This window comes from Mus musculus, chromosome 6 (assembly GCF_000001635.26).
Source record: "Mus musculus strain C57BL/6J chromosome 6, GRCm38.p6 C57BL/6J".
Taxonomy (NCBI): Eukaryota; Metazoa; Chordata; class Mammalia; order Rodentia; family Muridae; genus Mus; species Mus musculus.
In genome coordinates, this window is record NC_000072.6 from 65,380,650 (window position 1) to 65,406,100 (window position 25,451).

Here is a 25,451-nt window from a genome sequence, read left to right on the forward strand (position 1 = left end):
TCTCTCTCTCTATCTATGTCAATTTTTAGGTTTGTACTTTGTCATACACAGTTATGACAAAACGGAGAAAGTCAGAGTATGCCTGGAACCCTCTTTTTATGACTGCAACTTCTCTTCTGTAATTATTATTTCAAAGCTGAAAAGACTTGAACTCCACTTTGCCATGGGTAGTTGTGGCCCATACATGATTTTACAAGAGGAGAACCAAGAGGCTTTCCAAACCTCAACAACAGTTTTTGTTTTAGTATCATCAACCTGGGCTGGGGCATGGCTTTGGGTGGTTCCAGCAAGGCAGGGCACTCCTTGTTAGGTGCTTTGCTGCAGGAGGCGGCTCTCCAGGGGCTGGGAAGTGCGCGGAGGGGCGGGGTTCAGCTCCACTAAGGTCCAGAAAACTGGACACTGAGCCTCGCGTGGCGCTGCGAGGTTTCTGAGGACCGCAGCGCCTGGCTGGGAACTTTCTTAGAACTGCAAACAGTTTGGCGGCTCTGACTTTGCTCTGGTCACTGCTAGACTCTCTCGCGCCGCTCGCACGGCACGGCAGGGCACGGCACGGCACGGCACGGCGGCACGGCTTCTGGCTTCTCTCCTATACCTCCCGGTCCTCGACTGCCCCACGCGCGGACGAGACGCCTCCCGAGCCCGGCATGTCGTGGAACTTGACCGCGGAGCAGCTCTCGGCGCTGCTTCGGCTGCACAACCTGACGCGCGCTCAGTTCATCGCGCACTATGGGCTGCGGCCACTGGTGCTCACCCCGCAGCTTCCCGCGCGCGCCAGGCTGGCCCTCCTGCTGGTCGGCATGCTCATCTTTGCCCTGGCGCTCTTCGGCAACGCCCTGGTAGTCTATGTGGTGACCCGCAGCAAGGCCATGCGCACCGTCACCAACATCTTCATCTGCTCCCTGGCACTCAGCGACCTGCTCATCGTCTTCTTCTGCATCCCGGTCACCATGCTCCAGAACGTCTCGGACACCTGGCTGGGGGGTAAGGAGGTCCCCGCTAGGCATTTTCCTTTCTGGTCGCCTTTTGTTTTCTCCATCAAGAGAACCCCTGAATTTTTGGAACTTCTCAGCAGGGCTTACTTGCTGAGGGGGCGTTTGTTTCTTTGTTTTATTTTCTGCTTGGGGCCAGCATCCCTCCTTGTCCCATAGATATATTGATTGTGGTAAGATTTAAGTACAGTCCACAGCAGCATGATTCTTCATTCATTTCAGCCCCTCACCGTAATTACATGCTGTTCCCCCACACGCTGTTTAAAATAAACCATTGCAATTTTAGAATAATCTTTCAAATAATAAAACATTTCAAAGGTCATTTTTTTTTCTCTTCTTTCCCCCAACTTCCAGGTTTCCTTCCCAGTTATATATGTGGCTTCCAGACAAGGTTTTGCATGTATTAACTAATAACACACAGACTTAAAACCTTTCACAACAAGTAGACACTGAGCAAAAATGTGTTGGTTTAGTAATATTAAGTAAACATGTCCCCTCTTCATTTCTAAAGGACAGGTGAAATTGCTCTTCATTAGAACAAGGGGTAGGACTGGCAAAGAAATCAGAGACTGGAGGCAATGAGAGAGGCAGTGGGTGGAACAGAAGAAAGGTGGACGCTGGGTTCCAGGGGCCTCGAGATCACTGATAATGATCTCCCACTGCTTCCAGGGCAACTTAGGCAGGAAATAGCAATTCTACCCCTGCTTTCTAGAGTGCTGTATCCTGTGGGTACATTGAAATTCTTAGAAAGTGGTTGTAAATGCATGAGAAATGGATCATTATGCCTTCTTACCCTGCCATTTCTGTCCCTAAGGCTAATTTATTTAAACTACTGGAGGCTCTTTCATCACTCCTTACCTCCTACCACTAGGGGATTACCAGCGAATACCTTCAGTGTTGCGGTTTTTCATGAACTTGAGTTGCATTAATTGTTGGGGATAAGGATAGTAAATTGCTGTCATTTCATCTGATATATTTCCTAAAAAAAAAAAAATCCATCAAATATTGAGTACATAGGTTTGGCTTGAAAGTGACCCAGGGTATATAGATCACTGTAAATAGATTATAGGTTAGAAATGTTTTATCTTCTCTGATAAAATAATTGCATTTGGGCATTCTAGATTTACCTGAGACAGCTAAGTTCATCAATGGAGGGTTTTGGATTATCAAATATTACATTTTTGAGGAGAAGTCATAGAGTTACTACTACTTTTCCTGTATGTACTTAGAAACATATTTGCTCTGCTGAGGTGGTTACATCATCACTGTGACACTGACCACAAGAATTGAGGTTCTCTGCTGGCTATGGAAAGACCAGGTTCACTACTTTGCTCTAACGTGGGGCTAGTTGAACATGTCTGGGCCCCGATTTTTAAATACCATGTTACAATTTGGAGAACTTTGCAAGAAGGAGTGAGACAGACCTTCTGTTCCAAGTCAGGTTAAGGGACGATACTCAGGAAGGTCACAGATCTTCCCTGAGAGGGGAGTCTGAGGAGTCTCTCAAGCTTTCTGCTTCCCCCCCCCCCCCACTCTGGGAAAGATGTGTCACTGTAGCTTCCAACTATTCACTGAGGGTCATATGTTATTCTTATATTTTATGGAGATGGTGTAAAAATAAAGTGTGTCTGAAAAAGTAGTTTGTAAAACATGATTATCCCCAGTTCAGTAGAACACACGTCTAATTCCAGGACTGAGATGGGTAGAGAGGCAGAAGAATTTTATGTTTCTGGCCAGCCTGGGCAGCAGGTGAAGCTGTCTCAAAACCCAGAAATAAGCCAAAAAAGTTGTCGTATCATGGAAGTACAAGGTATTAGAAGTACTATAGATAGCCTCTTCTTACTTATCTAGGACAAGACTTATGGAATAAATAATATTCCATATATTGAGTGACCAACAACAAAACTTTAGAGGAGGAGAAATGGACTACAGAGGGACTGGCTAAGGATACGAAAGAGAAGTAACTTGTATGTTATAGGTTAGGAGAGTATTGCAGAACTTCTTTGATAAATTAACACAGGTTAACCCAAATTAATGAGACCTAAAAACTAATTCTTAATTTATTCATTTGATAAAATGATTAAGAATCTGCTATATGGCAAAGGATTTTTCCTTGCGATTATAAAAACAAATAAGCTTATATAGTCCCTTGCAGGGCCTCGGAGAATAGAATGGAGTCCAAGTGAGCCAGGACAGTAGTTAATATTTAGAAAAAGATTCAGTTTGCTCTCGGACCATAGGGGAGTTGGGAAAGCTTTCTGAGGCTATGTTGTTTGAACTGTGTCTTGAAGGATGATTCAGATCGTTTTCCACAGAGGAGAATGGGTTCATCCACAGTTTGGAGAGAGAAAGGTCTGATGTTTTAAGAGCACTGTATAAGGTGTCTCAGAAATACACAGCTGGTACGTGGGAATTGGTAGGAAATAAGAAAAGAAAGCTACTGTAATGGGGAGAAAAAATGTTACATAAAAGTGTAAAATATAAATACCTCTGAGATGCCTCCAGGCATAAGGTGGGCCAGACAATGGCAGGAGGGAGGCTGCCTCCTAGATGGGCAATGTAGCTTACTCCAGAGCTGTGGGCAAGGCTGTCACATTTTCTGGTGTGGCCACTATTTCCAAATTATTTCCCCTTTCTTTTCCTAAGAGAAACCATGAACACATTTTTACAAACGATACTGGCATCTAACTCAGATGTAAAGAGTGAGATACAATTGCGTAAAATAAAGCAGCTGTCTAGCCTTGGTCACACATAGCCTATAAGCTCTACATGCATGCATTCTCTCAACTAAACAGTGTTGACAGTGGTGGTCTGTGGATGACTGCCTTTCCTTCTAGTTTACTTCTCTCCTGTCCTAGTTTGCTTTCCATTGCTGGGATAAAACACTAACCAAAAGCAACTCGGAGAGGAAAGGGTTTATCTGTCTTACATATCCGGGTCTCTGTCTACCATAAAGAGGAGTTGGGTCAAGAACTCAAGGCCAGAGCTTGGAGGAAGGAACTGAAGCAGTGGGCAGAGAGAAACACTGTTTCTTCCTTGTAGGGTTGCCCTTTCTACTTGCTTATACAACCTAAGAACATCTTTGCAGGGGTGGCACAGCCCCCAATGGGTTGAGCCCTCAAATAGTCTTTAATCAAGAAAATGCCCTGTAGATTGCCAGCAGGCAGTCTGTTAGAAGCATTTTTCTTTGTTATTAGACGCGTTCTCACGACCGGCCAGGAAGAACACCACAGACCAGAATCTTCTGCGGCAAAGCTTTATTTCTTACATCTTCAGGAGCCAGGGTGCAGGAAGCAAGAGAGCAAGAAGCAAGAGAGAAGAGAAAACGAAACCCCGTCCCTCTTAAGGAGCATTCTCCTTCGCCTCGGACGTGTCACTCCCTGATTGGCTGCAGCCCATCGGCCGAGTTGACGTCACGGGGAAGGCAGAGCACAAGTAGTCATAAGATACCCTTGGCACATGCGCAGATTATTTGTTTACCACTTAGAACACAGCTGTCAGCGCCATCTTGTAACGGCGAATGTGGGCGCGGCTCCCAACATCTCCCCCTATCCTTTTAATAAGAGCAAATAGGCCACCCATATTAATGAGAGTGGAGATAGAGGTCAAATCCCCAGTGTGTAGGTAAAGGAGCCATGTACAGGATTAGCTCTTAGGCTCACAGGCTTTTACCCAGAGCAACCCTGACCTGCTCCCGTGTCGTTTTGCCTGGGGGAAGGGAACTAGGACACTGAACCTTCATGAAAGATGACATGTCTCCCTAGAATAGGCTCATATATGCCGCAGAGCCTTTCCATTGCAGTGCTTAGCCTTGCAACTCTCTCGGGCTGCTGAAGCACACTCACTCTATCCCGTGCAATGAGTCTAGCCTCATGGGATATAAGAGCTGAGTGGCCAGCGACCTATTGCCTAAGCATAGATATATCAGGGGAAGCTCCATGTTCTAGTCCTGCAAGCGCCTGGGCAATAACCACCTTGTCTCTCCTAGTTTAGGCCTTAAGCTTACAGACCAATCAAAGAAGCAACACTAATCCACAGCAAAGTGTATCTCCAAATAATATTAATCCCACCCATTTTTTAAAGAAAGAAAATGCTGAGGAGATCCAATTGGGTAATCCTTTGGTCAGGGACAGGTCCAAGCGCGTGGAGTTGACCTGAAGTCTCAATTCCCGAAGGATCTGTTCAAATTCAGCCATCCAATTCTGTAACATATACTGAAAAAGACTTTTTGACAAATTAGCTGCCCTAGTAAATTTAACATACTGAATGGAAATAACACACAATCCCGGAAACTTTTGTTCACAACCCTGCTGAGTTATTTGTCATAATACATCTAGTTGTATCTGGACAAGATCTATGAGTTGATTAACCAGCATGAGACCTCTCTGTATCTTGACATTAGCTGAGGCCTGTTTATCTATGACTGTAGTCACTGAGGCTGACAAAGTGTTAATGGTGTCAGTTGTCTGGACCTGTCCAGACAGAGCCAAGGCTGTCTGAATTAAGGCTAAACCCAGTTCCCAGTTAGTGGTAAAAAAGCAGGAGAATACTTGAGCATTATACATCACCGTCATTGGGAGTGGAAATGTCGACATTATCCCCCAACGCTGCTCTCTCTTTATTATTGACGCCCTGGACATCACCAAGACGAGGGACATTAGTATTCCCTTGGTCAGTCTGGATTTTTCGGGTGAGTCTTTCTGGTACCCAAAATGGGTTGTCTTCATTCTGTGGGAAAACACAGATAGCTCCCCTGGATCTTATCAAGATAGGATCCGGGCCATACCATTTATTATCAAGGACATTTTTCCATTTAACCATCTCATTGGGCCTATCTGGCTCTGAACAATGACGTTCAGCCGCAGTATGGCCATGAACATCAATATTTAAAAAATTGAGTGTAAAGAGTGCCAAAGACACCGACACTCTTGGTGCTCGGGGTACAGTCTCCTCAAAAGTTCCCCTCTTCTGTTTTATAAGATAGGCTTTGAGGGTGCGATGCGCACGCTCAACAATACCCTGTCCTTGAGGGTTGTATGGAAGTCCAGTCAGGTGGGTTACGTCCATCTGACGGCAGAACTGTTGGAATTTTTGAGACGTATAAGCTGGTCCATTATCAGTCTTAAGGAGTCTGGGTTTCCCCCAAGCACTCCATGCCTCAAGACAATGTTGAATCACATGTGAGGCTTTTTCTCCGGTTAACGGAGAGGCAAACATGATGCCAGAACATGTGTCAATGGACACATGGAGATATTGAAGTTTTCCAAAGGAAGAAACATGTGTAACATCCATTTGCCAGACCTGTAGAGGTCGAATACCGCGTGGGTTAATTCCCACATGAGGAACTGGCAAGAACTCACAGCAGCTTTGACATTGAGTAACAATGTCACGGGCTTCTTTTCTTGTCAAGGAGAAACGACTGCGTAATGTTTCAGCCGTCACATGAAAATTGTTATGAAAATTTTTTGCAGCCTCTACCGGGGATGATAGGGCAGCAGCCACCACTTTAGTGGCCTTATCTGCCAAATCATTTTCCAGAGCCATGGGGCCAGGTAGGCCTGAATGGGCTCTAACATGAGTAATATAAACAGGAGATCTTCTAGATAACAAAACTAATTGTATCTGCTGAAAAATATTGGCAACTCTACTGGAAGGCTTAATCACTCCAGCCACTTCTAAAAGATTTACTGCATTAACCACATAACAGGAATCTGACACAATATTAAGGGGTTCTAAAAAGGTTTTTAAAACTTCTAAGACCACTAAACATTCTACCACTTGAGGTGAATTTTCATTATATTGTTTGGATACCACTTTACCATTAGCCACATAGGCACCTATGCCAGTTTTTGATCTATCAGTATATACCACAATCCCATTTTTAAGTGGGTTTCTTACTGTTATTTGTGGAAACACAACAGATTGATTTTGGGCAAACTGTAAGATTGGATGCTTTGGATAATGGTTATCTATTTTTCCTGAAAAGGAGGTAACTAAAACTGCCCAATCATTAGATGTGGCTGCCAAGGTTTGAACCTGTGCAGCGGTATAAGGTACAATTAAAAGATATGGACTTTGCCCAAAGTGGGTGATTGCTGCTTTTAGACCTTTAAGGGCAAGCTGTGCAATTGCATCAGGATACCAATCTATTATTTTAGCTGGGGATACGTTTGGATGGATCCACAACAATGGCCCATTCTGCCACAAAACTGCAGTTGGCAATTGTGCTGTCTTAAAGACACACAAACTGAAAGGCTGCGAATCCTCAATACGTTGTAATTGTGCATTCTGTAAGGCTTTTTCCACTCTTTGTAAGGCCTGGTTAGCAGCTAGAGTAAGAGTCCTAGGGGAGGAGATATGAGGATCTCCTTCTAAAATACTAAACAAAGGCCTTAACTCAGCAGAAGGAATCTTTAAAAAAGGTCTGAGCCAATTAATATCTCCCAACAGCTTTTGAAAATCATTTAAGGTATGGAGGTGATCTCTTCTTATCTCTACCTTTTGGGGCACAATCTTATCTGGGGACACCACAGAGCCCAAGAATTGTCCTGTATCAGAAATTTGGACCTTTTCTGTGGCTATCTGTAAACCCCACTGACTTAAAGTTTTAAGTAGAAGAGGATATGCCTTTTGTAGCATGGTAAGGTCTTTATGGCACAGGAGGATGTCATCCATGTAAAGGAGCAAAATTAAAGAGGGGAATTGTTCCCTCACTGGCAAAAGAGCTTTTTGCACATAAAGTTGGCACATAGTAGGACTATTGGACATTCCCTGTGGTAAGACCTTCCATTGATACCTCTTATCAGGTTCCATGTGATTAATAGAGGGGATGGTAAAGGCAAATCTGGGCCTATCCCTTGGACACAAAGGTATAGAAAAGAAACAATCTTTAATATCTATAATAATTAAATTCCAGCCACGTGGTAAGGCGGAAAGTACAGGGAGACCCCTCTGTACTGGGCCAAATAAGTTCATTTGCTCATTAATGGCTCTGAGGTCATGGAGCAGTCTCCACTTTCCTGACTTTTTCTTAATTACAAAAATTGGAGTATTCCAAGGTGAGGTAGAGGGTTCAATATGGCCTAGTTTTAATTGTTCCTCTACCAGTTGAATCACAGCTTCTAGTTTTTCAGAGGATAGGTGCCATTGAGGAACCCACACTGGGTCCCCTGTTTTCCATGGTATGGGTCGTGCTGCCCCAATGGCCGCTAAGGAAAACCCAGACCCTGTCTGTCTTGGTTTCCATTAGGTAAGATGGGCTCTATCCTTCCCTGTTCTTGATGTCCTAACCCTTTTCCTTCTTTATAACCCATCTTTGCCATGATATTTTTTGCTTTAGTTGAATACCCTCCCGATGGGGCGTTTTCATTGGACAAAATAAGGCCCAAATGCTGCATAATATCCCTTCCCCAGAGGTTAACCGGGAGTGGGAGCACATAAGGTATGAATTTCCCTTGCTGCCCTTCAGAGGATTCCCACGTCAAGGCAATGGAGCTTATAGTGGGACATGATTGATATCCTAGGCCCTGTAATGAATGAGATGACTCTGTGGTGGGCCATGCTTTGGGCCACCAATGTGTAGAGATTATACTTTTATCTGCTCCGGTATCAAGGATGCCTTCAAACTCTTTTCCATTAATCTTAAGGCGGAGCTTAGGTCTATCATTTAAAGATACAACCAAATAGGCAGAATCATTTCCTGAGGAGCCCATTTTCTTTATCTCAGGTCCTGCAGATTTCTCCCTGGTATTATCAGGGAGGAGCAGCAGCTGAGCTATCCTATCTCCTTTACTAATAGAAAAAACGCCCTTAGGGCTTGAGCACAGGACCTGTATTTCAGGGGAATGTTGACAATCCATAACTCCAGGGTGGACTACTAAGCCCTGCAAGGTGAGTGAACCCCGGCCGAGAATAAGGCCCATGGTTCCCGGGGGCAAGGATGGTATAGGCTCCACTGGCACCGGCTGAATACTCATTTGAGGCATTAGTAGGAAGTCGGAGGCGGCACGCAGGTCCACCCTTGTGGGTCTTCTTGGGTCGCCTCTCTGACTGCTTCCTGGGTCCTGACAAACCGGTTCCCATATCTTTGAGGGCCCTGGGACCGAGGGCCCGATGACCCGTTTTTTGGCACATCAGTTGATTGACTATCAGGTGGGGGAAGGACTCTGCCCTTTATATCCCTCACAGAGCGACACTGGTCAGCTCTATGATAACCCTTGCCACACTTAGAGCAAAGAGTGAGAGTCCCTCCCTGTTTATCTGGAGCTCTGCAATCTTTCTTAAAATGCCCAGGCTTTCCGCAATTAAAACATGTCCTCTGATCATTTCTGCTCATGGAGCGGTTCTGAGATTGGAGGATGGCGGCCGCTAAGCCTGCATTGGTGAGAGGTCCCCCAAGCTCTCGACAGACCCTGAGCCAGTCTTGTAAGCCTTTGTTCTTTCTTGGGGCTATGGCCGCTCGGCACTCCTTTGTGGCTTGCTCATAGATTAGCTGTTCTATCAGAGGCGCGGCTTGCTCTGAATCTCCAAAAATACGCTCTGCTGCCTCTGTCATTCTGGCCACAAAATCTGAGAAGGATTCCTGAGGTCCCTGGATTATCTTTGTTAACTGACCAGTGGTTTCACCTGCTCGGGAGAGTGCCTTCCAGGCCCTAATAGCCGTGGAAGAAATCTGGGCATAAGCTCCCCAATGGTAGTTTGTCTGATCAGCAGAATAAGCTCCCTGACCCGTTAACAAGTCAAAAGTCCAATCTCTCTGCTCTGGAGTCAAAGCAGCTGCGTTTGCTCGGGCCTGCGCTTGTGCAGCTTCGTGCCAAAGCGCTCTCCATTCCATATATTTGCCCATACTAGGGAGAGCGGCTTTTACAACCGTTTGCCAGTCGGCAGGAGTTAGTGCCATGCCAGCGAGCCTGTCTAACTGCACCAAGGTAAAATTAGCATTGGTTCCGTATTTACGAACCGACTCGGCAATTTCCTTAATTTGTAAGTATTCTACCGGAGCGTGGACACGCCCACCCTCGGCTCCTTCAAAGACCGGAAATGCCTGTTGTATTTTCCTTTGTTCCTCTCTGGGAATGAATGAGTCTGCGCACTGCCTCTCTGCGCATTGCTGACGCACTACGCAGGGCGGGGACTCCGCATAGGGCGGACCTTGAAGCCGACTGCCCTGAGGTTGAACAGTACGCTGGCTTTCGCCAGCCGCTTTTGGCTTTTTTCTTGACCAATTAGCTGGCTGGTAATGGGCTGCTTCTTCCTCCCAGTCTGTTTCCTCAGAGGAGAATTCTTCATCTGCTTCAGAACTACTAAGAGCTGGCTCCCCGAGCCCATCCAGCGATGAGCACAGGCTCCTTTTCCTAGAGACCTCCGCTAATTGATCTTTCTTCTTTTCCCTTTTTCCTCTTTTTCTTCTAATCTCTCTCCAGGTATTCCTACCTAACCTTAACTTTTCCTCGGGTTCAAGACCCTTGGAAAGGCCTGTATACTTATTTTGTGTACCATATTTTCTCTTTGCTCCTACTCTCTCTCCCCGCTTTACTTCTGATAGCTTGTCCTGAATTTCCTCTAGAATCCGCCCTATCTTAACCACTTGATAACATGTGAAAAGGAACAAAAGGGCTCCTAACACTAGAAAAAATTCAAGGCCAAATATACCTTGCAAAGCCATTTTCCACTTTACTTCTGATAGACTGTCTTGAATTTCCTTAGAAAGTTCAAGATCAGACTTACCTCGTAAAGCTGTACTCACTGGTACTCTCGTTCCCCAGCTGAAAAGTTCTGAATTCATACAGTTGAATCCTTCTTAACAGTCTGCTTTACGGGAACCTTTATTACCGCGACCCGCAGTTCTGGTTCTGGAATGAGGGATCTTCCTTGCGCCAGTCCCGAGTTTTTTCTCGTCCCGGAATTCGGCACCAATTGTTATTAGACGCGTTCTCACGACCGGCCAGGAAGAACACCACAGACCAGAATCTTCTGCGGCAAAGCTTTATTTCTTACATCTTCAGGAGCCAGGGTGCAGGAAGCAAGAGAGCAAGAAGCAAGAGAGAAGAGAAAACGAAACCCCGTCCCTCTTAAGGAGCATTCTCCTTCGCCTCGGACGTGTCACTCCCTGATTGGCTGCAGCCCATCGGCCGAGTTGACGTCACGGGGAAGGCAGAGCACAAGTAGTCATAAGATACCCTTGGCACATGCGCAGATTATTTGTTTACCACTTAGAACACAGCTGTCAGCGCCATCTTGTAACGGCGAATGTGGGCGCGGCTCCCAACAACCAAAAGCAACTCGGAGAGGAAAGGGTTTATCTGTCTTACATATCCGGGTCTCTGTCTACCATAAAGAGGAGTTGGGTCAAGAACTCAAGGCCAGAGCTTGGAGGAAGGAACTGAAGCAGTGGGCAGAGAGAAACACTGTTTCTTCCTTGTAGGGTTGCCCTTTCTACTTGCTTATACAACCTAAGAACATCTTTGCAGGGGTGGCACAGCCCCCAATGGGTTGAGCCCTCAAATAGTCTTTAATCAAGAAAATGCCCTGTAGATTGCCAGCAGGCAGTCTGTTAGAAGCATTTTTCTTAAACAAGGTTTCTTCCATCCAGACAACTTTAGCTTACACCACAATGACACAAAACTAAGCTCCCATCTCCCTTTCCTAGCGATCACAGCACCTACTGAATGACCCTTTCCTAAGATCCTCAGGTGAGGGCTGGATGGCTGTAAATGGCACTGTATGCAACTATTTTCAGACCTGCCTGTGTAGAGACTCTTCTGAAGGGCTCTTAAAAACTGCTCCTGTGAGCCCAAGTCTAGACAGCAGCTCTCAGCTCAGATCCAGCTTCCTGTGACTTTCGGAGGCTGTGGTATGAAGCAGCTACACGCAGAGATTGTGTCAGGTTGTCTTGTTGTGGGCCTAACAATTATCCCTAGTGGGAGTATTTACACCATAGAAATCAACAGCTGTAAATTAGGCCTGCAAAACAAAGAGCCGCACAAATGGAGACACCAGTCAGCCTCTTCTATCGAACCATGGCACAAAGATGTTGTGTTTCTTTTTGATATTACCAGCAACAGCTGAGTCGCTAAATCTGTAAACACGGGATAATTTGCCTGAATTTCATTCTTCAGGAGATACACCTGATTTGCAGCAGTTACTTTACTGTTCAGCAGGAGGTGAGCTGGTGTGCAATCTTCTTTATCAAGCCACATCCCATGCTGCTGTCTTTGGCTCACGCATCACCACTCCCCTCCTCACCAATTCTCTGAGCTAGCAGGAGAGGAGCGTCTCGCCTTGGGGTACCTTCCACAGCATATTCTTATTTCCTTTGCACTTGATGTGAGTTTAGGGTGGGGGTGTACTGAATATACGGGCCTTGGGAAGTTCTGGTCACTTTCCTTTGGGTCTGTTTGGTCAGATGTCAGGGCTGAACTGGCCTGTGACTGTGCTGGGACTCTGACATTTACCTGACCTCCTTTCAAGACTCTGCAAATCACCTCTTCCTTCCTTCCTTCCCTTTGTATCTTTCTTTATGATGTGTTAAAGATCCCTCTAATTTCACTGAGCAAAAGTGTTTTGTTTCTAGATAAATTCAGAATAACTGATTTTGCTCTTACCAATTCTCCAGGGCACTTTCCTCTAGCTTTCACTGACTCCTATCTACCTATTATTCCCTTTGCATTTCTATACCCCTTTTACTTTTAACTCCCCTGTCCTAATGCATGAGCATGGAAGCAGGATGCAATCTCTTCCTTCGAGATTCATTTCTGTGTAGAGGTTACTGTCCGGCGTCAGTCCTGGCAGACTCTAAGCTCTATGCTAATCATTCCTTGAAGTAGTCTTGTACCTGATCTGCAGCAGAGGCTGTTACAATAGGACATCATCAGCATGCAGAATGCCCTCATCATATCTCGTAGTTCTGCCCAGTCTCAACTATAATCACACAGTCGGAATCACACAGGTATTCAGCATTTTGCAGGTGTGCTGTAGGTGTGAGAGAGAGGCTTAATATTCCCGTGGAATATTAAGAAGGGCAGGGAAGTATTCAAGGAAGAGATGGGGGAAGTGGGATGAGTTTGTGGTACTCAGGGTTCCTGAGTGCACAGCACTGCCCAAGAAGGAGCAGGACTCAGCAGGGGCTGTTCAGACCCTGATGGCTGAGACTGGGAACAAGGGTAGGTCTAGGAGAGAGAGGTAACTAGGAAAGGGGATACCATTTGAAATGTAAATGAAGAAAATATCTAAGAAAAAAAAGCTTAAGGGCTGTTTTGAAGATCTTCTAGAAGGAAATGGAAAATAAGTTCTAGTTCTAGCTACACTTTAAATTCTAGGCACTAATAAACGGAGACAGTGGTGTTTGCAAGAAGCCTGCAGTGACCTGTGCCCATTTCTTGCTACCATGGGTACAGCGCAGTCCAGGGCCTGGAGAAGTCTTTTGAACAACACCCTGAGCTCAGGGACTCCTCCCACCATCTTGTCTGGATAGTGACATTAATTTTTCTAATAGTGACTGAAAAACCTACCAAAATCAATTTCAAAAAAGAAGATGTTCCAAAAATAACCTAAGTGATGGTAGCAAGCTCAAGAGTACTTATCCTAGATGACTTCCTTTAGAAAGGTGCTCGTGGGGAAAGGAGAGGTAGGACATTGAATTTCCCATGCCTGATCTGAGAGTTCTTGAACAAGGAATGGCTCTTACCCTTGACAACACAGAACTCCTTGAGTTTTACAAGGTATAGGTACCTTGTTCCCTACAGATACTAAGTGAATTGGCATGAGTGTGGATACCGCTACTATGCTTTCAAAGTTCCAGAGAACAGGAAGCAGCTAAGGCTGAAAACCACAGACAGCCTATGGCACCAACAGTGTTAAAATAACAAAATGATAGATGCAGTGCTTTAAATAGCACAGTCCTGTTCACATGTACCAGCTAAATTTTGATTTTAATTTTTTCTTCTTTTTTTTTCTTTTTTCTTTTCAAGACAGGGTTTCTCTGTGTAGCTCTGACTGTCCTGGAAATCACTCTGTAGACCAGGCTGGCCTCGAACTCAAAAATCCATCTGCCTTCCAAGTGCTGGGATTAAAGGATTGAGCCACTACTGCCCGGCTGATTGTAATTTTCTTAAGGAATAGAATTTGAAAGTGCTTACCAAATGCAGATGGTGGTACATGCAGTCTGTTATGTCTTTATCGAAGCCCTTAATCTTTGTAAAGTCTTTCAAGATGACTTTAGAATATTCAACTCAATCTCTGGCCCACACGTATACACACACAGGTGAGCATATTCCTGTGCACACATGTACAAATACCACACTACCACACATGTATCATATACACATATCACATTGCATATATACCTTAGGGCGCGCACACACACACACACACACACACACGCATATGCATATGCACACACACATATATGCTCACAGAGGCAGGTTGGAATTCAAAACATAGAGTAAAATAAATAGCCTCCTTTCTAGAGAACTTAACTTCATAGTAGTTAGCACAATTCACATCAAAGGCTTCCAGTGTATTTTACAGGTTTTTAAAGGTTTACAGGTAGTATTGTAAGTAGATGATACAGGAAAATGGTTCCCAGCCTTCATCACAACAGCACGTGCATCTCCTATTAACAAGTAGACCTTTGCAGGTGATTTCATGTAAGATAAACAATGGAATGTCGCTAAAATGGAGGGAGGGAGAAGAGAGGAGAAGAAAGAGCGCATCGTGCACTAAGTATATCGTATCCGACTAGATTTAGAAAATACTGGTAATTGGGAAGACCTGCTCAGAGTGATAGCCTGATGCTTTTAAAGCTTGATTACTTGATTAGGGATTATAAAGCATCAGTGATGCTTGTTAGTAGTTCCCTTTTTCTATGACACTTATCAAATTTACATACGATGACATTGCTGTAATATCAGGACAACTGTGGGTTTTTTTTTTCTTTTAAAATCTATTAATAGGAATGATGGAAACTATTGAAAAAAAAGTCCTATTTTAAAAGAAGTATTAAAAAAGGAAAAAATGAGGGAGATCAACAGGAGTTACTCTTGAGGTAAAGGGAGGAATCATGCCATGTGGGGAGCCTCTGGGTGCTCTTTGCTGCCACCACATTTTGCAAGTCAGGAGAGTCACTAAGTTTTCCTGAGTGATGGAATACCAGCAGTAGCAGCCATGAGTTTTTATTTGGGAAGGCCTACTTGGGTCAATTGTAGGTAAAGTTACATCCTAGGAGAAGACAGCAATGGCAAAACCCAAAAGTTCTCCCTGTACCCTTAGCTTACAGCCCAAACTGTGGAACCCTCTTTTCAGATATTACTCCCTTGTCCTGTGATGGTGATCTGCTGGAAGAGGGCTTGTAGGGAGGGCTAGACTCACTCCTAACTGTATTACTTGGGTAGAATAGGTAGGGTAGGCAGGGTATCTCTACAGTGGCACTGTGGCTGACTTACACATTTTCACCCAGACTACATAGGCTGCAACATCCAACCAGAGTCTTCACAGGATATCTAAGGTACCTCTTGGAGCAAGAAGCTACTCAAGGTTGATTCTTGTCCCTTCCTGTGGGAAACTATTTCCAGCCATCTCCCTACTTTGCTTTCAGTTGATCTGAGAACTTCTCACCTCAATTCAGGCTGTACAGGGGCATGGGATACTTGCTTTTGTAACTATGTTATTGGTCATCTTGACCTTCAGGTTTGCTGTCTTTAGCCACAAACCTTCCAGGGAGTGCTTGACTGCTAGAAGGGAAGTTTTGCTGGAGGAGGAGCATATGCTGGGCTGTCCAATGTGTTTAGGTCACATGCATCTTTGGGGCTGAAGTCAATTGATGGGTCTCTAAGGTCCTTGAACCTACATCCTCTGCCTTTGATTTCTTTGATGTTCTTCTTCATAGCCCTAGTACCAACGTAGGCTTTTTTTTTGAGATCAAGATGAACCCCTGTCAAACTCTCCTACTCTGGTATGGATACAGCTCTCTGCCACTCCTTTTATGTTTATGTTCTCTGTGGTGGACAACTCCCCTGCTCAGTTTTCCTGACTGTATTTTTTCACTGAAGTATCATGGTAGGTTAGTGGATGGAGTTCGGTACCTTCTCTGGCCAGCTCTCTTTCAGCCCGTGGTGCTGAGAAAGATTCACAAGAAGCTGTGCTCACTTCTATTCACATCTGAACACTGCAGGTTCTTCATGACTTGTAATGAGACCCACAGGTAAAGGCTTACTGTTTGATCTGATTTCACAAAACTAAAATTAAACAGACTCCATTCATTGTTTCTATGACTGAGTGTTTAAGAAATGTATACTCATACCAACTAGATTGTAAGTCATTCATACAATGGAAATCTAAAAAGATAGTCTGTGCCTCTCCTGGGAGAAAGACAAAGGCAGTGCGGGGCAGGAAAACTAATGTGTCTTGTGGAATCACACAGCCTTGGCTATCAATTCTGTTTTCCCACTTATTGCTGTATTAACTAGATTCTACAATACATGCCTGGCCTTAAGTCAGCTCCTATTAGAGGACAATGCAGAGAAGATTTATAAAATGATGCCCAAAGCTGTCCCAGCAGTGTTAAATGAAGCCACAGAAGAATTATATGGCAAAGATGTAAGTTGTACAACTCGCTGAATTTTAGCAAAATATACTAATACATATCCAGTTCTTAGAAGTTTCAGCTTGACTTTAACATGCATGTAATATTTACACCTCGGAGCTGGAGAGATTGCTCAGTGGTTAGGCTCACTTGTTCTTACAGAGAACAAGAAATGGGTTCCAAGCACCATAGTAGATAGCTCACAATCACTTGTAACTCTAGCTCCAAGGGATTCAACACCCTCTTCTAGCTCCAAGTACACACACACACACACACACACACACATACACACGATTAAAAATAAAAAAATCTTAAAGGGTTTTTTGTATTTGTCACCTATAAAACTCTTTCAAAGCCAGGTATGGTGGTTCATGCTTTCGATTCAAGTACTTGAGAGGGAGGCTGAGGCAGCAAGATTGATGCAAATTTGAGGACATCTTGAGTTATTGGGTGACATTGTTTAAGTAAATGAGGGAGGAGGAGAGGGAGAGAGAGCTCTGGGAGGAAGGAAAATCTTCAGTATATACATAAAAAGTCATTGTGGAACTAAAATGCATTTTCAATCTGTTAACAATATAACTTGGCAAAACATCATGTTTGACATTGGGAAACTATTTAAATTTTTTTAAAGAAAGTATTGTTTCCTCACCTGTACTCTTGGGAAAACATATGCACTTGGAAGGAGTGATATGAGAATAAAGGACCTCAGGCATTAAAAAGGCTGAACACTTATCAAGACCTCACAGGCAGGAGACTACAATTGTTCAAAGTCAAATTATTTCTTTGTATCTATTTGGTGTATTTGTGTGTAGAGTAGATTTTTATCAGATAAAAATGATTTAAATAAAAAAAAGACTGGGGGAGACAAGGAAGCTCAGCTGATAGGATGTTTGTTCAGTGAGATTAAGGCCCTGAGTTTGACGACAGAAACACACAAACCAGGTATAGTGATGTACACCCATAATCCTAGGAAGCTCAGACACCCAGGGTCATTCTCCACACATAATTAGTTCTAGGCCAGGATGTATAGAACCATCTCAAAAAAATAAACCAAAGTGGCATAAGAAATGGCTCTGCAGTTAAGAGTACTGACTTCCAAAAGAACCAGGATCCATTAGAGCTCCTGTACGGTGGCCAACTCCAGTAACTCCTGTTCTAGAGGATTCAACAGCCTCTTTTGACTTTTCTGGGTAGTGCAAGATATATTTTCCAAACAAACATGCAGGCAAAATACCCATACACATGCAACATAAAAACAAACCTCAAATACGATAAAGTGACAAGAAATTTAAAAACTGTCACTATATTGTTAGTAATATCTTAAATACATACTTTATATATTTGTACAAAACAATTGCTTTAATCCTATCTATTTCTAGATAATTTATGTTAACATTGACTAGTTATATAACACTCATCTCTTCTGTTCTGAAAGTTTTAGGATACAGACTGGCCCTTTGTACTTAGCAAAAAGGAGCAGAGTGCTGCTTTCATTTACTGCAGAGGTGGGGACAGATCCCTAGGGCAGGGTAGTGGAGTGGGGCTGTGAAGGCTTTGTTGGGGTCCACACTGCTTGGGCAATACCTGAAAGGCTTCTTTGACTTTCCAAACTGTATTGATAATGTCGACATCCCAGAAGAGCATACAGTGACCCTGTTGACTTGTTCCCCACCCTTTTTATTGAGGAAAGTCACTTGTGACAGCATGGATTTTCTCCATCTGGACAGTCATGAAGTGCCTGGCTCTGCACTTCAGAGAAGAGATAATAACGGTGAGAATAATACCCAGCTCTGAGCAGAGCATTTAATGTGTACTAGGTACATTATCTTCGTTACACAGGTGAGGAGGGGGTGCTCAAATGTACTATGTTATCAATTATATGTTTGTGTACGAAGCCACTCAGAAATAGGGTGATTTAAGAAGCCATTGCTCACATTTTCGGAGGCAGCATGTTCATTTTGGCTAAAACGAGGGCTTCTTATAGTGATCTCTCTGGAATCACTCGAGAGACTGCATTGAACTAATGACCTGTTTGGCACTCATTATACTGGATGTCCCAAGCAATGGACAAACCATCTCTGCCCCAGGTAGTTTCCTTCATCTGAAGAGCCCACAGTTGTTTTTTTTTTTTTAAATACAGATTTGTTTGTTTTATGTATGTACTCACATACATAAAACCAGAAGAGGGCATCCAATCCCATTACAGATGGCTGTGAGCCACCATGTGGTTGCTGGAAACTGAATTCAGGACCTCTGGAAGAGCAGTCAGTGCTCTTAACCACAGTACTCTTTCTCCAGCCTCACACAGGTTTTGGTTGTTGTTGTTGTTGATGATTTTTTGGGGGAGGGTGGGGGGGGGCTACTTCAAGCAAATGAGCACATGGGTTTCCACAAGTGTCTTGCCTCCCAGGATTTGAAGATGAACAGTATTAGGCTGGGCATGACTCCTTTGATCCCAGCACTCGGGAGGCAGAAACAGAAGGATCTCTGAGTTTGAGACCAGCCTGGTCGGCAGAGTGAGTTCCAGAACAGATATGGGTACACAGAAAAACTCGGTCTCAAAAGAAAAAACAAACAAACAAACTAACTAACTAAATCAAACCAACTAAGCAAACAATAACAACAACAACAAAAAGTTGTCACAGGTGCCATCCCATGACAGAGCAAGTCATCTCTGCCACCTCTTCAGAGGTCTGAGCAACCTGCTTCTTCATGAGAAAGGTAGCCAAATCTATTCCCCCGTCCTCTGGTAAATTATCTGTGCTCACTCAGGAGGGAAGAAATGATGCCAGGATATGACATGAAGAATGTGCTCCAGTGTGAGGTTAACTAGAAAATCCTATTGCCTCAGTGAACTGTGCCCCATCCCCTACTTGAGCACTGCCGGTAACAGCTCTGTCTTTGCAGTCGGGTTCCATGAAATGAAAATTTTCCATATTCTTAAAATGTTTATGAAAAAAAAACTTTTCTGTTAACTAACTTTCCTTAGCCCTGCTCAGGCAAAGACCCCAACATTTATCCGTGTTGTGTTATACACATGCTCTGTGTTATCTCAGGATGTAGATGACTGTCGAGCTGCTGCTCAGTCGATGATGCTTCATGCTTGGTGTTTAAAAATGCTTCTTTACTGCAGCATCTAGAAACAATAAAGAATGCGTTTTTAATAGCAAGTGTTTTATTGCAGTAAAAGATAATCTGAATATCAGTATGAGCCTGATTCAAGCAGTGACTTGACCAGCATGTGCGGAGGAAGAAACCTGAGTGGAGTCTGAGACTTTCTTAATAGTAAAGTAGCAAAGCCTTAGCAATTGATTAGTCATGGCTTCGGTTTAAAAGATTAAATGAGTACTTAATGAAATAAAATAAAACTTCAGTTTAATTTATATTACAGAATAATCAATATGTTGGCAAGATGCTAGGGTGATGGTTGATTTAGTAGACACATTCAAAATTCAAATTAAATGTATATTTTTAGCATTGAAAAATAACCTATCTGGGTTTTTTGACTTTTATGACTTTGTGGTCATTTGCTTATTGAATTTCCATTCCACCACCTAGAATATAAGTACCATAAGGTCAGAAGCAGGTCTGTTTAATCTCATGTAGCCTGTTGAACAGTTCTTATCACAGATTCTAGACACTTGTATGAATGAATTTATGAATGTCATTTTCCCATTTTCGTCATGTTTGAAGCTTTTGGAGGGGTCAGTATTCATTTCTGTGATGACCTATGGAATTGCACCTATTTTTTCTGTATTTTCTACAGGTTTTATTTACTTGCAAGGGACATCATTCAATTTACTTCAAGTAGTTGATGCTATTGGATGGCTTATTTTGTGGCAGTAACGAAGGAGGCTAATGTCTTTTGAATATAAGGTAAGAGGTAGGTAGCTGTCATGGAAACTGAAGTAGGACTCAGGGCAACAGCTTTGTGAAGCTAAGCAAAAGGAATTCACAATCACCAGGCTCAGCCACGAATGCAATTTTGTCCTTCTCTGCAGTGAGCAAAGGACAACATATTGCTCTTTATCGCCAATTTCGACTATTTTGATTTATTCCGTCTTGTTGAATTTCCCAACTTCTGCTTTCCTCTTTATTCATGGAAGGGCGAGTAAATCCTTGCCCTCGAGAGTTTACCGAAGCACAATGTAAAAATCAACTAAATGTGGTTCAGTGAACAACGCTATGTAAATGAATTTTACTGTTTAATTATTTATTGAGAGGAAATTTACAGGGATTTCAATTTGTTGCGCATCAAAATCCCCAAATCTCCCTTTCATAGTTGAAAATATTCAGGTCTCTCCTGCTGCGCTCAGTGCTGCCCTGAAGCTTCACTTTGTAATGTTCAAGGCTCATGTGTCTTCTCAGCCCACCAGTAGTATCAGCTCAGAGCTGATGTTCTGACTGGGGCTTGCCTTGTTTGTAGCGAAGACCTCAAGGTCCCTCAGCCCTTAAGCCAGCTCTGCTTCTCATCCTATTTGAATCCCCTTGAATAAACAAGTTCATTGGGTCATTCTTTGGACTTCCAGAGCATCTGATTTCTCCCCTCTGCTGTATGTAGCACAGGACATTTTCATCCCCCCTCTCCTTATCCTTCTCTTTACTCTTGACCTTTCCATCCCCAGCTTCACTCATTCAAATATCCCTTCCTGCTTTCTGGACATCAGCCACCACTTACACCACCTACCTGATTAATTAAATCACCATCAGAGGGATTCAAGATTTTAAATCACCATCCAAGATTTCCTTGAGTTAAGAATGGCAGGAGGCAATGAAGGAGCTAGAGAAAAGACCCAAGGAGCCGAAAGAGTTTGCAGCCCCATAGGAGGAACAACAATATGAACCAACCAGTACCCCTAGAGCTCCCAGGGACTACAAAGAGTACACATGGAGGGACCCATGGCTCCAGCTGCATATGTAGCAGAGGATGGCCTTGTGGGACATCAATGAGAGGAGAGACCCTTGGTTCTGTGAAAGCTCTATGCCCCAGTATAGGGGAATGTCAGGGCCAGGAAGCAGTAGTGGGTGAGTTGGTGAGCAGGAGGAGGGGGGAGGGAATGGGGGGTTTTTAGAGGGGAAACTAGGAAAAGGGATAACATTTAAAATGTAAATAAAGAAAATATCTAATAAAAAAAAGAAAGAAAAAAGAATAGCAGAAGGAAGAGAGGAGGAAACCAGAACAACTCCGACCTTGGTGTGAGTCTTCAATACTGCTGTGATCAAATACCTAAAAGAAAAGACTCCATTTTACTTCATGGTTTCTGTGCTCTCATCCTACCCTAGAGGGGAGAACTTGAAAACGAGAAAGGGAGAGCTGTACTGTGGCAGTTCTATTTCCACATCCTGACGTCCAGCTTATGGAATGATACCGCCCACATCAGGTCCCATGTAGCCTTTTAATTAATCCTCTCTAGAAAGGCTCTTAAAGATCACCAGAGTGTGTCTTGATAATCTTCTAGGCACTTCTTAATCCATGCAGTTAGCATAATGATTAGGTATCACTGCATTAATGAATGTTATTTGTCTCCATATTACTATTTCTGTAAATCCATTTGGTACCATTCTTACCCATAATTTTCTTTATATCTTTATGAATTCAGCTTTTATTGCAGCCTCATTATTTTTTTCTTTGTTGTCAAGAAAGATGAATCTGTGATGATTGAACTGAGCTTTCAACTTGATTGGACTAAGCTTCACATCAAGTCTGTGTGTCTGTGGGGGGTATTTACCAAAAAACTGCCAGGTGGGGCAGAGACCAGACCCATCCTGAATAGCAGGGAATCCCTAAAGTGGACCACCTGCCTCGATGCATAAGAGCTAAGTGAGAAGGCAATGTGAGCAGCATGCTTTTATGTTCTAAGTGACTCTGGCTGTCCCTGATGCTCCCTCCAGATGTTAGACTCCAACTTCTTTGGCCCCTCAACACATATGCCTTGCCAGTCACTCTCTACAGAGCCTCCAAGTTTTCAGTGTCAGATTGGAACTACTGTGGTGTCCCATTTCCTGGGCTAGAAACTTGATTCTCTGCCTTGGGATCACTGAGATGGTCATTTTCTTGGACTGCTTTGTCCTGTTGTATAAGTCAATGCAAAGAAATCCTCTTTGATAGCTGTATTAGGCAGGGTTCTCTAGACGAACACACTGATAGAATGAGAAGACGTGTGTGTGTGTGTGTGTGTGTGTGTGTGTGTGTGTGTGTGATTTGTTAGACTGACTTATAGGTTATGGCCCAAATAGTCCAATAGTGGATGTCTCCTAATGTAAATTTTTTAAAATATTTTTTATTACATATTTTCCTCAATTACATTTCCAATGCTATCCCAAAAGTCCCCCGTATCCTTCCCCGCAACTAATGTAAATTTTAAGAGTCCAATAGTTTCTTCAGTACACAACAGGGTCCTTAGTAATATCAGAATCCTAAGAGTTTGGCTCATTTCAGAGGAATACTTCAGCAGTAGTACATACAATTGAGTTAGCACTGAGAACGAGGGCAAACAGGCAAAAAGTCAAAGCTTCCTTCTCCCACGTATTTTTCTGCAGGCTGTCAGGTGTGGCCCAGGTGTAAGGTGGGTCTTCCTACTGCTAATGATCCAATTAACGAAAGTTGCCTCACAGGTGTACCCAGCCATTCCTTGTCCACCTGTGTCTGAGCCAAAGTCTTATACTAATGGATTAAAACATTTTAGAATCTATTAACTGAGCAGATGGCTTCCACCAACTCAGACAGCATCTTGTTCCTATTAGGGTAGCCTCCCCCCTTGCTGTGCCCTCTTCTCTGATGTCAATGTATTTTAAATTGCTTTGATGCATGGCTGTCTTTGGAAAACTATAAAAACTTCATGAAAGACTGCTTCCACGTTTGAACAGGGAATTTGGAGTAACCCAAATCTGTTCCTGGGCCAGGGTTACTGAGAACGCCCCCAGAATCCACTCTCTATAATCCCCTTACAATGAGAGCTGTGGTCCTAGAACTGACACACCAGTGCCTTATGTCAAGTAGTAGTACTTCTTTAAATTGGATTTCCTGCGGAAGTGCAGGGTGTGCTGCGCTGCTCTTCAGGTTAAGGCAGGAAGATTGCTGGAGCTCAGGTAGGAGAGTTTATATAACACAGTACCACATCTCTCGTTCTACTCCCTTAGAGGGGAGTTGCTTTTCCTTTATCCTCATGAGATAATCTGAAAAGGGAACATGTGTTTGGGGTAGGAGTCAAAGGAGAAAAGACACTAAGGAGAGGGAAGGTGCCATCATGATGAAGCCATCTTATCTCCATTAGAACACGTAGATCGCCTTTTCCAACATGGTTTTAATGCAGCAGCTTCCTTTGTTCTGGGGCAATACACCTTGGGGAGTAGGTAGGGGTTTTGGGGGGTGTGTACATTATCAGTTGGGGCTGACGTGCTAGGAATGCTTCATTTACATGAAGAGGGATTTCAGGTGCTTGCTGGACATATCCTTATAGGCAGAGAAAATTAAACCTCTTTGGTCATCAGGCTTCATAGCTACCTCGATGGAGTTGGAGGTCACAGGAATATGTGCACTAGAGGATATAGGCCAGAACAGGGAGGGAGCAATCTCTGCTTCTGCCAGTCTCAAGATGGGATTTTTGGGGTTCAGACACTCGACCTCACTCCTGCCCCAGGCCTGTTCCCCCTAGTCACACTTGTCCTACATCTCCCCCTCACCTTTTGTTTTAGAAAGGGACAATTTCATCATAGTCATCAGCTGCTATGTTGGCAACAGTTTGGTATTAAAGCAGAACCCAATTGACAGTGATATTTGTAATGCTACTTATCTGACGTTTTAGAATTTGGATGAGGCAAGGTGCCAGGAGCAGTGTGACCAGTGGCCTGTAAGAGTTCAAGGAGGGGGACAAGCCAAGCTACCAGAAGATTTGAGTGCCATGGGCTAGAGGTGGTGGGCTCATAGCATGCCCAGAGATCTTGCCTGAGTTCTTTGAGCATTTGTTTGTCTTGTTTCGCCAGCTCAGATTGATTGACATAGAAGCAACATTTTTTCCCTCAACACAATGCAAGTCCATCCCTGTTCACCAGTCATTACTTTAGTTTTGGAGAACAACACCCTGTAGGGAGGTGATCTGTTGTTGAAGGGATTCGAGACTGTCCATAGTGGAAGTCATAGCCTGGCTAAGCCTGTCCTGGAAGTGGATGACCAGATGGCATGTTTGGATGAGGGCTGCTCCAGTGGCTCCTGTGATGCAGTGAGATTGTGAGACCCAGTCTGATCATTGAAGGGTGAAGATCTCTCGTTCCATCTCCTCCCAGCTGTAGAGAGAACTCTTCAGGCTTATAGAGATAAACCTGTGGAACAATCATTACCGAGGGGCAGAAACCTTGAAATGGGGTTTAATGAGGGAACTGGTAGTGTTGTTGCACCAGAGAAGAAGGGCTGGACATTAGTACATATTGGCTTCGTGACAGGGAACATTTAGAATGAGATCTTGAAGAGTGTCATGTAAGGCAAAAGGGGAGGGGTAGATTAAAGAGAGGAATCTTTTGTGACTTTCATGGGAGTTCATGGAGTGAGATATTAATGGGAAAAGCTGCCAGTAGTGGCCAGGGAAGGGAAGTACAGAAAAAAACATTGAGAGGAGTTGGGTGGGTGGTTTAGGGGAAGGAGGTCTGCTGTATTTTGGACACATTGCAGCCAGGAGAGAGGGGCTTGGATCTCCTTCTGGGTTTGATTTTCCTGTTGAAGAATATTTATGTGGGTAAAGACCAATTTGGAGGCAGGGACAAGCTGGCAAGGCACATGTAGGTTGGCTGTCGGGTGTTTAGCATAGCCACTCAGGTAGCACTTACCTGTGGCTTCCATACTCCATCGTTCATCCCTGGGATCATTGATGGAAAGCTGAAAATGAGCT

The 25,451-nt window shown here is 43.8% G+C and overlaps 1 protein-coding gene across 1 annotated transcript in view; it reads left to right on the top strand.

Moving 5' to 3' along the window:
• The first annotated feature begins 644 nt into the window (after nucleotides 1-644).
• Qrfprl (pyroglutamylated RFamide peptide receptor like) overlaps nucleotides 645-25,451 on the top strand; it is a 76,857-nt gene continuing 52,050 nt past the window's right edge. The window contains exon 1 of the mRNA NM_175524.4: nucleotides 645-981. Coding sequence (NP_780733.2) covers nucleotides 645-981 — 337 coding nt within the window. The remainder of the gene's footprint in view (nucleotides 982-25,451) is intronic.